Genomic DNA, 17,308 nt, shown 5'->3' on the forward strand with positions numbered 1-17,308 from the left:
CTAACCGGAAGTTAGCTTTGTTAGCTTTGATGCTACCTTGATAGCAGCGTTGCTTCCCTTTGTCAGAGGACTGACTTCCGTTTTTGTGTTTTCTCCAGGTTTCTGGAAATCGCTGTTTATTGAGACGCTACGATTTCTGCCTCCTTGTTAAGCAGTAGTAATTGTGCGTGGTTTTCGAGAGGGAGCTGGTAAAAGATCCCCCACTTCAGCTTAAATCGAGTTTGAGTTCATTTTCTATCAGCCTTTAAAAACTGTTTACCTTGCTAGCTGGCTCGAATCAGCCAGCTGAGAAATCACCTAGCATGTTTCGGTTCTTGAGTGACGTTGATGAAGATCCCTATATGATGTAAGTACTGACATTTCACACTTTTTTCTTTTGACACTGGTGTCTTTGTGTTCTATAAGTGATTGGTAGCTATATTGTGGATTGCTAAGTTTTAAAAATTTCCACTGTCCCTTGTAGCAGGTACCCTCCGTTACTCCTGCCAGCTGTGGGGGCCTACACTGGTCCACCATATTGGATAGACAATAACAAAAAGGTGTTAGCGTTCAACAGTATTTAGTTATAACCAGCCGGTCACTACATTTAGCAGTCAATTGCTCTCATTGGATTTCCACTGTTTCTTTAGAAATCTCTTGTTTTTTAGGTTTAAAAGTGCTCACTTTTGTAGTCTGGCAGGTTTACATTAGCGCATTTCCCGCTGGCAAATGGATGAAAAAAATCCGTAATCTCGCTGCCCTCAGTAAATACAGCATATATGCATTTTTTTCTTTTTTTATTTCAGACAAAAAAGTCGAAATAACAGGTGCAAGTAAATCTTCTATTTCGGCTCATCTCTCACAAACAAACGTTTTTTTTTTTAAATAAAGGCACACTGCCTGATCAATTATGGAATATAACCGTGATTTTATTTTCTGCTTATCTCTCTGCTCCTTTATCAGGAAAAATAAGTAAATAAACACACATACCTCTGAAAAAATTATTCAAATTCCCCCCACACATTCAGGCTATGTTTGAACGTTAATATTTTTAAAAACTATCAAAGATAAAAGCCTGAAATTTCCACTGTTCTCTCTTCCTATAAAATGTCTTGCTTGGGATCTGTTACTTGGAACATTAAAAAACGTCTGAGTATTGGCTTGTTAAAATTTGAATATGACAAAAAAAAATAAGATGTCCTATGAATTCTGATATTTACACACACATAAATAAACTTAAAAAACATCACATTGCAAAAGACTACTAGTGACAATTTCTGAACGACATATATTTGTACTTTACAAGAATAAAATAAATCAAAATATTATTTGCAAATGAAAAATAGCTATTTTTTTCATTTAACTTTTCATACAGGTTTTATCAAAAATGACAAGGTGTACCACAAAAACAAAAATATCAGTATAGTCTAACCCAAATAGTACATAATTCTAGATTTTCCAGATGGTACTCTAATTATAGCCGAGAAATCATTTTGAATAAATATGTATGCATATTCTTTTTGCATTCATATCATTCTCAAGACCTACTGTCTTGCCAGTCTTGCATTTTTTTACATTAGTGCATTTTTCCCTCAGGCAAATGGATGGAAATGGAAAATGCATAATATTTTGCTCTTTTAATAAATGCAGTGTAAAAGCATTTTTATAATGGAAATTAAAACCAAAAACACCTTTGTAGGTGGATATAAACTTTCTGTGTTGACTCATCTTCAATTGGCCTTTTATTAATAAAGATGCAATGATTGCATCTCAGCTTTCCATTTAACAGATAAACATCAGCTTTCTGTTAAAACCACAGCACAATCTAACAACACAGATGCACAAAATGCAAATTTCAGTATTTGATTTGGGTCTTGATGTTATACAAGTCAATGTTTGGTGTGCCTCCAGGCTTACTGGATGTTTATTAAACTAATTCATTGGCAGTTGTCTTTGTCCTTTAATATCTTTTTTCTTCTTCTTCTTTTTTTAATCATTTGGTCTATTACATTTTAAGTTGGCAAACACACTTTAAAGGAGCAACCAGACAGACACCAGTTTTCAGCAACAATGCAGCCAGAGTCATAGAAAAATAACTAAATTGAGGGGCTTAAAGCAAGAACGGACAACATGAAGTGGGGACTAATTTTGGACGACTATTCGTTAACAACCAAACATCAAGGTGTGTCCTCACTTTAAAGCTGGTTGCTAGTGGGTATTCCAGGCTCTGGTTGTCGAGGTAACCCACTAAAGTAGTTACTACCCTGCGATAATATCAATCATTGATATCCTGTGCTCTCATTGGAAGTCTCTCAAATCGCTCACCTGAAAGTTGAGAAAAGTTTGTTTCTTCCCACTTCATGCTGCCAAAGTTGTTGCTTGAAGAAAAAAGTTTAATTTTTTAAAAAAATGAAAGAAAAAGAAAAAAACAGTAGCAAAATTTCATTGACATTCACTGGTCACTGATTGGAAAATCACTTTAGCTACAAAACGATGTGCAACAGAGTGGTCTCTTTCTATGTGGACGGGGCTTTAGCTTCTGAAGCTTTATGTGTCAGCTGATTGACTTGCTTGTTGAAACAATATTCAGATTATGAAAATAATGAAAACAAAGGTGGCTGATAGCCTGGTTAATAAAGCAGGGTGCATGAGAGAAGAGTTCGCTGTGTGAATTTATTTATTTTATTACATGTATACAAAATACACTATAATAGATTTTCTTTCATTACTGGCTTTTCTTGTATTAAACCCCCATACTGAAGAAAATAATAAAGCAAAATAATGGATGGCTAAACTGGGCTCACAAACCCAGTGGAACTTGAAACACTTTGTTGGAGTATTTGCCTTGTACTTGAAAGTTTACAGTTTTCCTCCTTGTGTCGTTTTCAGTTTACCTTCACCTATGTGAGTACAGTTCACACAGCTACACTCAGTTGATTCATACATGCGAAATCGAACACAAAGTCTGATAAATGCTTTTGATTTCTTCCAGGGATCCGTTTGCAGCTCACAGGCAGCAGATGAGGAGTCTGTTTGGACCATTTGGGATGGAGCCTTTCCCTCTTGCTCCTCAGATGCAGCCACATCGTGCATCACGCAGACAGGTAACAGACTCTGTGCTGATAGATACTTTGTATGAGTTTTGTATTTCCAGATTAGCTTTTTGTTTAGTGCCTTTTTTAAAATTTTAAGGTGTGTATTTGTCTTTTAGGCTGGCCCTCTGGCTCCTTTTGGCATGATGGGAATGGTTAGTAACACCTTCTGTGACCTCCTTTAACAACTGCAAACATGGTGCATGGTGACTTAATTTTCATTAAAGGAATTACAGAACTCTTAATTCTGTCACCAGCCTCGTGATGATATTCTGACTGATGATTGATAGGCTCCAGTGTAATTATATTACACTTCTTAATAGGTTAGATTGAGGTTTACATCCCCAAAACTCTGTAGCCCTGAACATTTCAAGGTATTGCACAACGTAGGTGGTGCAAAGTTTATGTGATGTCTGATTGCATTGATTTGCTCAGATAAGAAAAAATAGCAGCAGTAATAATAGTTAATAATAGCTAATGAGTTGGCATCGAGTGTCCTGCTTCCTGTACCCTCTCATCAGGCAGCTCCTTCGCCAAGTATGTTCTCTCTAGAGAGAACACACCGCAAGTCATCTCCTGCTGTGTCTGAACTTGCTTTTTCTGACTTTTTACAGAGTGTCAGTGTGAAACCAGCTCAATACAATATGGCAAAGCAAAATCTCTCAATAAAGTAAAAAAATATGCAAGGAAGGAGCTCGGTTAAATATAGAAAAGTAAAAAAGTAAATCTGAATAAAAATGCAACAAAATAAATAAATGCACATTACCCAGATCTGTTATTACCTTAAAAGAATCTTAAATCTTAAAACAATGACTGCTGATTTAAAATAATAAAATAAGTTTTGTCATTTATTATGGATTTTATGATTATGGTGGTTCAGCGGTTATCGCTGCTGCCATACAGCAATAAGTCACCAAGTTTAATCCTGCTGGCCATCTTTCTGTGTTGAGTTTGCATGTTCTCCTTAGCCTGGGTGCCCCAGCTTCTTCACACAGTCCACAGACATTCGTGTCAGGTTAATTGGTGACATTAAATTAACCAAGGGTGTGAATAGTTATTTGTTTATCTTTGTTTGGCCTGTGCACTGTGTAGGCTAGAAGTGCATACTCTAGGTTGGATATCTGAGTGGCCCAGTTAATTGGTTAATCTTGAAAACAAAAACAAAAACAAACAAATTCTCCAGTATTGGTGTCCACTGTTGTTATTGTCAAAGGGTTCTAGACCACAGTGGAAAACAGAGAGGCTGAAAGGGCTGTTTATGGGACTGTGCAGCACCTCATGGCTGCCATGAGCTCCTGCACTGGAAAAGTGGTTAATAGCACCTGTGCACTCAACACACAATGTATGCTGCCTTTCTGTCTGTGGTTGGGGATTACTCAAATGAGAAATGTAAAGATCCTCTTATTGCTTGCAGGGTGGAGGGTTCATGGATATGTTTGGCATGATGGGAGAAATGATGGGAAACGTGGTGAGTTGTTTTTCTTTCCAAATAAACAGAAAGGAATTACTGTCGTAAATGAAATGTGTGTCTCACTAGTTCGCCATCATTTCTATTTACTTTCCATTATTTTTCTTCTTCCAGGACAGAATGTCTGGTTCACCAAACTGTCAGACGTTTTCCTCCTCAACAGTGATCTCATATTCGTCAACAGACCCAGGGGCTCCTAAAGTTTATCAGCAGACCAGTGAAACAAGGACAGGCCCAGGGGGGGTAGGAATAACTCAGATTAGTTCAAATATTATATATACGAAGTTGTGGTCAGAGCCATGTAAGTAGACCTGCTTAGTGGCTGGGGCCTAATTAGTCTGCTGGCCTCATTAACACCAGTAAGTGTAGTGACTATAAATAGATTATATACAGTATAAATATCAGAGATGAACTTAAGTTCATTCCTTCCTGCCTGATTTTGTAATCTGAGGTATTTTTTTTGTTTTTGTTTTTTTTCCCCAGATCCGTGAGACGCGGCAGTCGGTGAGGGACAGCGAGAGCGGCCTGGAGGGTCTTGCCATTGGCCACCACATTGGAGACCGTGCACACATAATGGCGCGTTCACGAAATCGCCGCACTGGAGACTGTGAAGAACGGCAAGACTACATTAATCTGGATGAGAGTGAGTCGACCCTGATTACAAAACTAATATTAGCTCAGGCTTCACCTACTATTCAAGCCAATTGGAATTGAATTTAAAAAAGGGGCAAAGGAGATGAATGAGGATTGTTTGGAATTGTGACTTTGATGGTCTCACTTCACACACGTGTGATTTCTTTTTTTTCTTTTTTCTTTTTTTTTCGGCTCTTAACCTGGTGTTTGTTCCTGCTAGGTGAGGCTCCAGCATTTGACGAGGAGTGGAGAAGAGAAGCAGGAAGATACGCTCCCCCAAATGCTCGTGGGCTGGACTACGCCCGGGATCGGCGAGGAGGCGGCCAGCAGCTCGCTCTTACCGCTCCTCCCAGTTCAACGTCCCCACCAGGTCATCGGCACGAGTCCCCCAGACACCGTCAGCCCCACACCCGCCCACGTTACGACTGGTGAGAAGGTAAGAGAGATGTCAGAGATCATTGTGCCACTATTATTATAATTGTTGTAATCTGTTGTGAGCTCATTAATTTCTGAACGTGTGTTATCAGACATAAAGTTAAATGGCCATATTTTACTCTTATAAATACTTTTCGCAGTATATTGGTTTGCACACTATGTTTGCTGATGAGTTACAAGAAATTATAAATGCTAAAAGTTGTCACTGCTTTTTGATTTGCTTTTGTTCATTTGTACCTTGAATGCTAGGAGATTAAACAATGCCAGCTATTTTCCCTACATAGCTCTACAGAATGGTTTACTGCCCTTGTTTTAGCACTTTTCTGAGACTGCTCTTCACACATGAGTACCTGCTGCAGTATCCTCCTGAACAATAGCTGCCATTACTCAGAGAAAGAATAAGAATAACTTTATTTATCCCGAGGGAAATTCTTTTGTCATGTACATGCTCAAAGCAGCAGGAGAGACAGAGGAACAGATAAATAAGATATACAATATATACAATAAGAATAGTAGTATACAGTAATATACAGTAGTAGATAGTGCAAGACATAGTATCAAATAACTCTAATGAAGTAATATAAATCACTGTATCCTGGAGAATAAATAACTTAACTATCAGTGCAGGTGATTCTAGAAAGTGACATAGTAATGTGCAATAGAATAAAGGGAGTAGCAGCGTATGATGGGGGGATGAAACAAATATTCAATATTCAATAAGGTACTGTTGGGTAATATTGCACGGTCTGAAAAGGAACAGAATAACATTGGTAATAATCTCAGGAAAATCACCTACAGAGTGAGGAAGAGTTATACAGTCAGAAAACCTCCACATTACTCTTAGTATAGGAAGTGAAGAAGTGAGAGGTTTTTTTCCAAAGTCTTTTTTTATTTTTCCAGAAAGTCTCCCTCTGCATAACCTTTGAATCTCGGAGCTTATGTATTCATATATCATTAAAATGGCAGGGGCACCAGTTTAGCTCACTGGGATGAGCAGGCGACCATATGCCACATCGTAGAGAGTGGCGGGCCTCACTGGCTTCCAGTGAAGTTCAGAGTTAATTTTGAAATATTAATTATAACATATAAAACCTTATATAGCCAGGCTCCTGTGTATACAGACGAGCTTCTGAAACCTTATAACAGCACACGGCCTGTCCGATCTATCTGATCATGTCTCATAATTTCATCGACTTAAGTTCAGCAATACCCAAATAAACATTCTTACCTTTAAAAAATAAATTAAAAATAAGGTTGTTTTCTTCTCTGTTTACGGTTTGCACCTCCAGCGTACCCTGATCATTTTCTTCTAGGAATCTTTTAGGTCCTTTAGGCTAAAGCACAGCAGCCACAAAATCCCAGCACTGTGTTGGGGTCTCAGTGCTGTGCAAAGGTGTGAGCAAGCCTATTAGTACTTGTGGGCCATAGATCACGTCTCAGATTTAAATTTCTGCAGCATACTAAAGTAGGTTTTGGTGGGTATACTGATTCCTCTTAGTCTTTTGACTTTTAGTGAAATAGAGGTTTGAACAAGATCATCAGAACATTCACATTATTCCCTCCAAAAAGTATTAATTCACTTAGTTTCACTTCATATTTTTCTCCTGGCCCCCTTGCACTGACTTTGGCCCACAGAGAACCACTGAACCAATGAATCTGCAGTTGTCAGATTAAAAAATTAGACTCACTCATCCATATGTTAAACATCTCCTTTGTCTTTTATTAGTTTTATCTAATGCACTTTTTTGGCGTTGTGTGTCTGTCCCTCCAGGTGTTCCGTATAACAATGCGACCAGATTGAAGGAGTTGAGGATTTCCCCGATGCTGTGAACCACGATGAGGACGGGAAGTTGATGCCCGCCATAAATGTTTGATATGACTGGACTGTCTTTACATGAACAACATATTATACACACACACACACACACACACACACAATGGTTAGAGTTTAAATTCTTTACTCTTACACACAGACATACACTTACAAACGCCCCTGTGTAAACATGGGTATAACTACACTCACTTAATGTATAAATATATATAAACACTCATTCTCTAAACTTGACATGTGTCTTTGCCCACTGCACTAAAGTGCTACAGTATACAGTACATCTGCTGTACAATCCATTTTATGTTTGTGAAGACACTCGTGTGTCGGTGAATTGAATTGTATACTGATAACTAATTAATGTAATAAATAAAAAGTTCATTAAACATTGTTAGATAATTGCAAAGTGTGCCTCTGTTTTGATGTTTTGGGGTTGCATGTCTTAAATTATGGAGTGTTGTTTAAAGAGTTTTCCGATTCTGTATTTTTCCTTTTGTTTTTTAAACCCTTGCTTATTCATAAAATGTATTGACAGCTAAATAACGTGTTCATTTGTGTCAATGCAAGTCTACATACACATGCATGCACGCATTGCATAGGTATGCGCCCTCTTCATCTTCCCTGTGCCACCGTGTCTGCAGGTCATGTGATGTCCAGATGGCACGTTCAAGCGGGGCAGCCAATGAAAAACTTTCTTTTTGTCCAAACACTCCCATAGCGAGCTTCCCGTCTGCATTTTGCTCGTGCTGGCTGTATCTTTAATTACATCTAAGACTATTTTTAAATGCACATCCTCCCTCCGGCAGCGGCTGCTCCCGTCTACCTGTCTTCTTGTTTCCTTTAATCCCTATCATTAGATCTCTAACGTTCCCCGACAAGGCGCCTTATTTTCTGCTGTCTTTGCTAAGATGCATCCTCCTTGTGGTTGCTTTGTTGTCACATCTCCTGCCTGTCATCCACATGCACTTACTTCAGCTGTATCGCAGCGCTGCTTGGACCTGACAGGAAGCGCAAATGAATGTTTCATGTATCAGTTTGCTGGGACAATATTTTCATGTCACGAGTTCCTCTGTAGTTATCAGCAGTGAGCAGATGTGTACGCAGCACGTATGACAGGACTGAGGGTGTAAAGTAGCGGTGTATGTTAAATGCTCAGATGGTTACATTGTTTCCTGCACCCCTATTAATACACAAATCCACATTACTCCATTCCTCCTTCCTATCTCTTTTTCCTCTCTCCTTGCTTTGTTCCCTCCCCTCCTCTGCATCTTCCAATGACTCACACGCTCCCCCTCCCCCCCATGTGTCATACGTTTTCACCCCTTCTCCTCCCACCTCCCCTTCCCGCTATCGCTCCTCATTCGCCCACATTCGCTCACTTTCTCCACCAGGCTTCAAACAAGCTGCAGGTAACGTTTAAAAAGATTGATCTGTTTCTTCAGTCCCTCCATCCCTCTCATCCCGCTCCCCTCCCCCATCTCCTCGTCGCTACCTGCTCTGTCTTTTGCGTCTCATCTCTCAGTTGGTCCGTGCTCTCTGTCACTGACTGAAACAGGCGAGATATTGAGCTGGTTTGTGGTCTGGAACAGGTTGACAGATTTTTAAGTAGGTGCGCATCACTGGTTTCTGATTTATGTCTTTCTCTGTGTGAGTGTGAGCATCTTCCTCGGAAGCCTCTTTTTCCACAGCTTTCCATCCTCAAGGCTGCGTCACTATCATCACAGTGTGTGTTCAAGTGGAAAAGAGGAAGAGAGTGTGAAGTCCTTGTTTTTCATATGAGTGCTTTTGGTATTTCACAGGCTATTTTCATACCGAGCTTCATCTTCACGCGCAGCTTTGCTTGCTCATGTGTTTCCTTCTCTAATTAAAATAACATAGACTGAGTGTATGAGCACTGGATGAAATCTGCATTTGAAATGAGGCCAATGTTCCCTTGTTTTTATTTATTTATTTATTTTTTTAACAGGATGTCTATAGTGAATATTGTTGCCAGGGAGATCTTGGACTCCAGGGGAAACCCCACTGTGGAAGTAGATCTGCATACAGACAAAGGTTTAGAAAAAATAAAATCTCTTGTGTAATGTCTCAAATTAATGTTTAGATTATTTCATTAAGGTTAACTACATCCTTCTCCATCCTCTTTCCCCTCCCTCAACCTTTCACCCCATTACGTCTGCCTCCTCTATCCACCCACCAATCATCTGCTTCGATTCCAGGTCTTTTCAGGGCTGCTGTTCCCAGTGGTGCCTCCACAGGCATCTACGAGGCTCTGGAGCTCCGAGATGGCGACAAGACTCGCTACAAGGGCAAAGGTGTGAACACTTACAAAGATGTCTCCCCTGTACTAAGCGCTCTTGTTTTTCTGCCTGTATCTGATTTTGCATGATGGTTCTTTTTCTTCTTGTATCAAAATGGGGACTAACTGGCTCCACATGTCTTGCACTAAAGGTGTGACAAAGGCTGTTGCTCACATTAATGACACCCTTGGACCCGCCCTCATCCAGTCTGTGAGTACTTCGCTTTGGCTCAGTTCAATTTTGTTTACTGTACATAGCACGAGTTCACAACCAACAGTAACCTCAAGGTGCTTTCTGTTGTAAATGAAATGTTATAGTATTACAGAGAGAACCAAAAACATCATATGTGCCTCTATGAACAAACAGTGTGGGAGAAGAAGACTCCATAGACTGTATATAGAAGATGGGTGAAGCCAGCATGACACTGATTTCTAGATTGGCTCCACATTATGAAGCCTACGTGTATTTGTTTTGTTTTTTTGGAACCAGCTTTGACTTCATTAAACTACAGGGTGGAGTGCTGTTATACAGGCACACCTGCTAATTAGTGCTAAGTGACATACTGCTTAAAATCCGAGAGGTTTTACTCATCCTTTTGGATGGGCCGTGCTTCATTGCAAGTCATATTATTAGTACTGTTGGTGCCAAAAGGCAGAGGTCCTGTTCATTAAGTGGAGTTTACTGCTTGAGGCCTAGCAAACAACAACTGGCTCCAGCTCGTTGTGTTGGAATATATGCAGGTCAGAGTGTCCACACTCCTGTAATGTTAATTAGCCATAGAGACTACAGTCCTGTGTAAATATGTTATTTACCAGGCTAAGGTTTTGACTTTAAACATGTGAGTCACTGTTGGACAGAACCCCAAGTCGCCATACAAGGAACTGCAGATTTAGCATTTTGGCATTGGCTTCGTTTTGCTCAGAAGAAATCTTCAGCAGCATTTGGCTCAGGGAGGGGCAGCCATCTGTTGCAGCCAGTTAGGCTGAGGGTAAAGAGAAACACATGGCAAAAACAAAGGGAGAAGATACACAGTTAATGCAGTGCAATAGTGACATAAAAATGCATAGGAAGAGAAGAAGATAGGAGTGGAGAAGAAGTGATCAGTGCATCAGCTTAAGGCTACATCAGTGTAACTAAGGCAGGGGGTGGCCAACTCCAGGCTTCGAGAGCCGGTGTCCTGAAGGTTTTAGATATCACCCTGGATCAACAAACCTGATTCAAATGATTAGTTCATTACTAGGCCTCTGGAGAACTTCAAGAAATGCTGAGGAGATAATTTAGCCATTTAAATCAGCTGTGATGGATCAAGGACACATCTAAAACCTGCAGGACACCGGCTCTCGAGGCCTGGACTTGGCCACCCCTGAACTAAGGGATACCTCAGGGTCATCTAATCCAACACTAACTATAAGATGTATCAAAAAAAGGGAGAGCTTGAACCCAAACCAGGAGAGATGGGCACGATAACTGAAGCACTGCCTCCCTTTAAATCTGTAGGAACCACAAGTAAGCCTGTATTGTGAGAGCAAAATGCTCTATTAGGATAGTACATGATGGGGATTCATCCAGCAAAGTGATGGGATAAACAAAAGAATATTGAGTTTATGCTGCAGAACCTGATGAGCAGCCGAGCGGGACTGAAATGAAAAAATCTGTTTACTGTATGAGGAATATTGTGTTTTTCTTCCAGGGAATCAGTGTGCTGGAGCAGGAGAAGCTGGACAATGTGATGATTGAAATGGACGGCACTGACAACAAATGTAAGCCTTGCTCACATCTCGTGTGGGGTGATGGTATATATGTGTACTGACATGTTTCCGCACCAGTGAGTAGCGACTGCATGTGTGCGTTATGTTTGTGACTGCCTCTATTTCGCCTCCAGCTAAGTTTGGCGCCAACTCTATTCTGGGAGTATCGCTGGCCATATGCAAAGCTGGCGCAGCAGAGAAAGGTGTCCCCCTGTACCGTCACATTGCTGACCTGGCAGGAAACAGAGAGCTGGTCCTCCCTGTTCCTGTGAGTTTTATAGTTGGTAAAAAAAATAAATTTTTCTCCAAACATAAATGACCAACTATAAAAAACCCCACATCCGTCTGACATTCTTTTAGGCTTTTAATGTGATCAATGGAGGCTCTCACGCTGGGAACAGGCTGGCCATGCAGGAATTCATGGTTCTTCCAGTGGGTGCCGAGTCTTTCCGTGATGCTCTGCGTGTGGGGGCGGAACTCTACCAGACACTGAGAAGTGTCATCAAGGAGAAATATGGTCAGGATGCTACAAATGTGGGTGATGAAGGAGGGTTTGCCCCTAACATACAAGAGAACAGTGAAGGTAAGCACGGCGACCACCTGAAAACAATTTCCTTCGGCCTAATCTAACATATCGCTTCTGTTTCTTCCTGTCAGCTCTGGAGCTGATAAAGACAGCCATAGAAAAGGCCGGCTTCACAGATAAGGTGGTGATAGGGATGGATGTTGCTGCTTCAGAGTTCTTCAGCGAGGGCAAATATGACCTGGACTTTAAGTCTCCACCAAATGCTGCCCGCAACATCACCGCTGATGAGCTGGCCGCCATCTACCAGGGGTTCATTAATAACTACCCAGGTGTGTAATGTGGTGTGTGAGTACACATGTTCTCCAGAGAGCACAATGTGGGCACCTCTTAGTCATTAAAAAAACAGGGGGTGGGGGGTGTTATTGATTTCTCTAAGCCTCAGTCAGCTTGAATCAAAGCATCAGGGCTATCGCAGTCGACTCCATATTTTTTTTCCTCCCACCATATTTCTTTTGTCACATTTTAGAAAGAAATAGTTGAAGAAAAAGAGAAAAGGAGAGGCAGAAAGAGCCTGGTCTCGCCTCCCGACACATGAAGCTGTTAAGGAAAATTTAATTATGTGCTACATTGCAAATTTGGCAAGCGGGGTACTGCTCTGATGTGGGTCTTTACCCTGTAAATGGTGTGCATACTATTTGTGGGCTGTGTGCATGTTTGCATCTGTAATTAATATCAGTAGATCTAAAGACATTAGAACAGCTACTAGTGATTTCAGCTAGCCTTGTGTTTCTCCTACAGTGTTGTAATATTTGAGTCATGGAGGAAAATGATCTTACCCATGTGTCCTTCCCTCTAGTGGTGTCTATTGAAGATCCCTTTGACCAGGATGACTGGCCCGCTTGGTCTCAGTTCACAGCCTCAGTGGGTATCCAGGTAAGATATTACAAATTATGTCATTATTATGTGGAAGTAGATCAGCCCAGCTCTTCTTCAACAGGTAATCTCGTATTCCTCCTCCTTCCATTAAACAAAGAACAGTCAAAATTAATGGTGCAGAAGTAAAGTCATCCTGTTTTTATTTAGCAGAATGAGCCAAGCTGTAAAAAGCAAGTTTCTATCAATATCCATACACATTAAAGCACGTACCCCTCCTCTCCCCTCCAATACTGCTGTCTTATTTGTTCTATGTGGACCAGAACTTCATTTACACACTTAGGGAAACAACAAAGGTTAATGACCCCTGAATAAGTACACGTGATACTAATCCCCGTGCCCTTCACTTCACTCGTTGTGCAGGTTGTTGGAGATGATCTGACAGTCACCAACCCACGAAGAATACAACGAGCTGTGGAGGAAAAAGCCTGCAACTGTCTGCTCCTCAAAGTCAACCAGATTGGGTCTGTTACAGAGGCCATCAAAGCGTGAGTTGACTTTATGTGTTTCAAGCCAAAAACTGTGGGCACACACACAGATTGCAGTTATACTAATTTCCCCTCTGGTTTTCCAGGTGCAAGCTGGCACAGGAGAACGGCTGGGGCGTGATGGTGAGCCACCGCTCAGGAGAGACAGAGGACACTTTTATAGCTGACCTGGTGGTTGGTCTCTGCACTGGACAGGTAACACATGCAACAGCTCATATCCCTCTGCTATCTTAACTGCTTATTACTGATCACATGTTTCATGCTCTAAGTTTTCCTTGGGTCCCGGTGCATAAGCAACATAACAGCAACATAACAGTGCAGCATCACACTTTGGGACCATACAAAGCAGCAATAATCAGAATCAGAATCAGCATACTTTATTAATCCCTAAGGAAATTATGTATGAGTATTGTAATTATGTATAATAATATGTATTATACATTGTAAAGCAGTGCAAATAAGAGCATGAGATAATAAACAGATGTGGAAATGAAGCAGCTCAATATTCATTAACTTTTTACTGTACTTCTAAAAGCAACTGAAGTCCTGAAATTAATAAGTTAACTAATCAGTGCATTTATAACAACAGTGAAATATCAATACAATCAATTCAGTTTAGTTCAAGGTGCTTTATATTGGAAGGTAAAGACCCTAAATTGTTAGAAAGAAACCTTAACAGTCAGCCAGCCCACTTGGCAACAGTGGGAAGAAAGAACTCCCTGGCAGAACCAGGCTCAGGGTAGAGGCAGCCAACCACCGTTGCCAGTTGGGTGTGAGAGGGAAAAGAAGAGAGCAGAGACAGAGACGGGACGAAACGCAAACTTTAGGAAACATACAAAACATTTGGTCATAAGATCTTCATAATACTAATAATTTGCAGCTTGTTTTCCCCAACACTTTTGTCTAAAAATATAATTTTAAGAATAGTAGTCAGAATTTGTAACATTGTACACAGAATAATATATGTATTAAATATCAAAATGCCAGTTAGTTATTGCCTCGGTACAGAGTATTAGTAATAAAATGTGCAGAACCTGCTCGAGGGGGGTGTAACCCGATTACGTTGTTCCCTAAATGCTTGATACGCAGGCAGTCTAAAGCTGAAAACAAGTAATAATCAAATTGTGAGGACTGCAGATCGAAACAACTTCATCCTCAGCACTGCACTTACTGGAGACGCCAGCAGTCCACCTCCCAAGTAGGAAGAGATCAGATAAACGTCAACAGGCGAACAGACATGTGGAGATTTGTTGAATTAATGGTAAAAGTTCAGCCACGTCTGTAGCTGTTAGTGTTTTTTTTCTTCATTCAGATCAAAACTGGAGCTCCCTGTCGATCTGAACGCCTGGCCAAATACAATCAGCTCATGAGGTGGGTATCTGTAGCTTACATTGCATAAATGTATGTACATGGTATGCAAATGGATTCCTGTATAGCGCTTGCACTATTTTGATATTTCTCCTCTTGTCTTCATTCTTTTATCTGTTGTCATCTTCTTTCACATTCACCTTCCTGCTCTGCATTTCGCCTCCTCTTCCTCTCAGGATTGAGGAAGAGCTGGGCGATCAGGCTCGCTTTGCTGGACACAACTTCCGCAACCCCAGTGCCATTTAGGGAGTGGGGTGCCGGTGTTCTTAGCAGACAAAATGAGAGAGAACAAAAAAACCCACGCATACATATATATAGTGTCATATTTCCCTAATTAGTTTTATGTGGTGAGAGGTTTACGTGTATCAGCAAAGCACTAAACACACAAAGATGAACTTAAAAGCATCAAAATGAATTAGTTTTCACATTATAGCTACAATATATTGATCTAACACTTCAGTGAGTGATAGAGATGATTGCCTACAGCCAGCCTCCACGAATCCTAACAAAGCCTGGTGGAGGAAAAAAAAAATCTACTGAACTACTGAGTCACACTCCCCTTCACGGGCTTGTTAGTTTCTCTCACTTTCCTGAACCCCCTGACTCTCTCCTTTTCACTTGCTGCAGAAGTGTTTTGATCTTTTTTGTGCCCTGTTGTTTCCTCCTCTTCCTCCTTCTCCTCCTCCTGTTTAACAGCTTGCTGCAAAGTTGTGTCTGCTACTTTGTCTGTTCAAAGTGAAGCTTAATAAAGAGATGGATATATGTTAACTCTAACCAAAGATCTGGGTGTGTTTGCTTTGAAGAGAAGCTTCACTCTGTGCTTCTTTTCATAATTTGAGAGGTAAATATAATCAGTTATGGAGCAAAACTAGAAAGCCCCATAGCTCTGAAATATTGTCCTACAGGGTTTATTAGTATAATTTCAAACTGGTGATGAAATAAGGGAATCTTTTAGCACAAATGTATTTTTTCTATAGGGGTTTTATTTGTTTGTTTGTTTGTTTGTTTGTTTCATGGTCTTTGTGACTGAAACAACTTCTGGATAAGAAGAATGAGTTGTTCATACTTAAAGACTTCCTATAATGGTTTGACTATTTCAAGCCTCTTCCGTCAGCAGTCTGTGTCATAGCAGATATTTTTGATACTACAGGAAAAGCACAGGTATTGGGAATATTAATAAAGACCTGTTGCCGAGTGAAAAGTGGCTCAAATGTTACATCCACAGGCAGCGGTGCAGCAGCTTTTTTTCATTTTAATATTATTAATCTTTTATACTGCATAAAAAATAGTCTTTAGAAACTGTTTTAAACAATGTTATTGCAGCAAGTATCACAGAAGGTGATGACTTTATATAATCTAATACAAAGAAGTTTATATTAGGAGAAGAGACAGTACACACACAAAGCAAAGACAGCTATACATATAATGGATAGATTAGTGTAAAGTGGATGTAGGAGTGGAGACAGTTGAAGCGTGGGCTAATAAACATGTAAATTATGTAAAGTAGTCTAATAATATACCAATCTTTTGATAAAGGTATAATAAATGTGCAGACCACATAGAAAAAAACATCATAATAGGAAAACTAAACAACCCCTCCATAACACGGCCCGTAATACCCTAAGATATACATTAGATGTACCAGCTTAACACTTTAATACAGTAGAATTAATATATTTCTCAATGACATATGAAGTAACAATCTCAATAAGCTCTTTTTCTTTTCTTTTAAGCATACTCAAAAGAAATAAACCCAATAAAATACAATAAATTGAAATAAATGAGGTTAATAATGAAGTGTGTGGAATGTGGAGCTCAACAGGATAAAATGTAAATGAAATACAATAAAACATCATGTAAGCTATTTTAATTATGTTTTAGTTTGTTTACTGAATTTGAGATATTTCACTGAATGAAGCCATTTTATTGTTATATACTCAGCTTTTATTTAATAACAATAATTGTAGTATTACTATGTAACACTTGTTTACATTGTACTATTTTAATTTTGTTGGATTTTTTTTTGGATTTTAAATGATTAAGCTTGGAACTGTATTACAATTAAACGTGTCTACTCCTTTTAGTTTTTACCTTGTTTTGTCGTTTTGTATTTTTTTAATTGATTTATCAATTTATAAATTGCTTTATAAATTTAGCCTGCCTATTTCAGTTTTGTTGCAGGTTAGGGAGAAATAAAGCATGTCTTGTCTTAAAAGCTGAATATAATGCAGTAAAGTGGCTTTACAAAGTAAAATAGAAAAAATAAAGCAGAATATTGTAAAATAATTTGCCACATTCATGCAGTTTGAGTGTGTGCACCTTCACTTTATCTAAGTCAATGTGGGTCTTCTATAAGGAACAAAAATAAATTGAAATACAGAACATGTAATTATTAAATTGGTTACATAGCTTCACACCTGGCTCTGACAGCTGCACAGGTGTGACTGCAGGTCAGGTATCAGCTGCACGCGCCGGGCAGCAGAGGGAGCGCGAGCGGGGCTCGGTTCCTGTCT

The 17,308-nt window shown here is 39.8% G+C and overlaps 2 protein-coding genes across 4 annotated transcripts; both read left to right on the forward strand.

Annotated features, from left to right (window-relative positions):
- The first annotated feature begins 30 nt into the window (after positions 1-30).
- mlf2 (myeloid leukemia factor 2) lies at positions 31-7,841 on the forward strand. Its single transcript, XM_063485702.1, has 9 exons — positions 31-346; positions 2,869-2,883; positions 2,972-3,083; positions 3,191-3,226; positions 4,486-4,539; positions 4,654-4,782; positions 5,023-5,182; positions 5,393-5,608; positions 7,379-7,841. The coding sequence occupies exons 1-8, from the start codon at positions 303-305 to the stop codon at positions 5,602-5,604; spliced, it is 762 nt and encodes a 253-aa protein (XP_063341772.1). The 5' UTR covers positions 31-302; the 3' UTR covers positions 5,605-5,608; positions 7,379-7,841.
- An 889-nt stretch (positions 7,842-8,730) lies between these two features.
- Positions 8,731-15,574, forward strand: LOC134635981 (gamma-enolase-like). Of its 3 annotated transcripts, none has more exons than XM_063485697.2 (13): positions 8,731-8,844; positions 9,402-9,487; positions 9,652-9,747; positions 9,884-9,942; positions 11,423-11,492; positions 11,615-11,748; positions 11,841-12,063; positions 12,138-12,335; positions 12,863-12,939; positions 13,303-13,427; positions 13,514-13,622; positions 14,740-14,798; positions 14,972-15,574. In XM_063485697.2, the coding sequence occupies exons 2-13, from the start codon at positions 9,403-9,405 to the stop codon at positions 15,039-15,041; spliced, it is 1,305 nt and encodes a 434-aa protein (XP_063341767.1). In that variant the 5' UTR covers positions 8,731-8,844; position 9,402; the 3' UTR covers positions 15,042-15,574. The 3 variants fall into 3 exon arrangements, with proteins under 3 accessions (XP_063341767.1, XP_063341768.1, XP_063341769.1); XM_063485698.1 differs by lacking the exon at positions 8,731-8,844 and adding an exon at positions 8,866-9,044; XM_063485699.1 differs by lacking the exon at positions 8,731-8,844 and adding an exon at positions 8,866-9,040.
- Positions 15,575-17,308: the final 1,734 nt, after the last annotated feature.

This window comes from Pelmatolapia mariae, linkage group LG10_11, assembly GCF_036321145.2.
Source record: "Pelmatolapia mariae isolate MD_Pm_ZW linkage group LG10_11, Pm_UMD_F_2, whole genome shotgun sequence".
Lineage (NCBI taxonomy): Eukaryota > Metazoa > Chordata > Actinopteri > Cichliformes > Cichlidae > Pelmatolapia > Pelmatolapia mariae.

Excerpts from the sequence above, each read along its gene's own strand:
- mlf2 (XM_063485702.1), top strand. The coding sequence starts at position 303 with ATGTTTCGGTTCTTGAGTGACGTTGATGAAGATCCCTATATGAT. Across the intron at positions 3,084-3,190 it reads ATCGTGCATCACGCAGACAG|GCTGGCCCTCTGGCTCCTTT; the intron begins GTAACAGACTCT and ends TTTGTCTTTTAG. Across the intron at positions 5,183-5,392 it reads CTACATTAATCTGGATGAGA|GTGAGGCTCCAGCATTTGAC; the intron begins GTGAGTCGACCC and ends TGTTCCTGCTAG.
- LOC134635981 (XM_063485697.2), top strand. The coding sequence starts at position 9,403 with ATGTCTATAGTGAATATTGTTGCCAGGGAGATCTTGGACTCCAGGGGA. Across the intron at positions 13,623-14,739 it reads TTGGTCTCTGCACTGGACAG|ATCAAAACTGGAGCTCCCTG; the intron begins GTAACACATGCA and ends TTCTTCATTCAG. Across the intron at positions 14,799-14,971 it reads AAATACAATCAGCTCATGAG|GATTGAGGAAGAGCTGGGCG; the intron begins GTGGGTATCTGT and ends TCTTCCTCTCAG.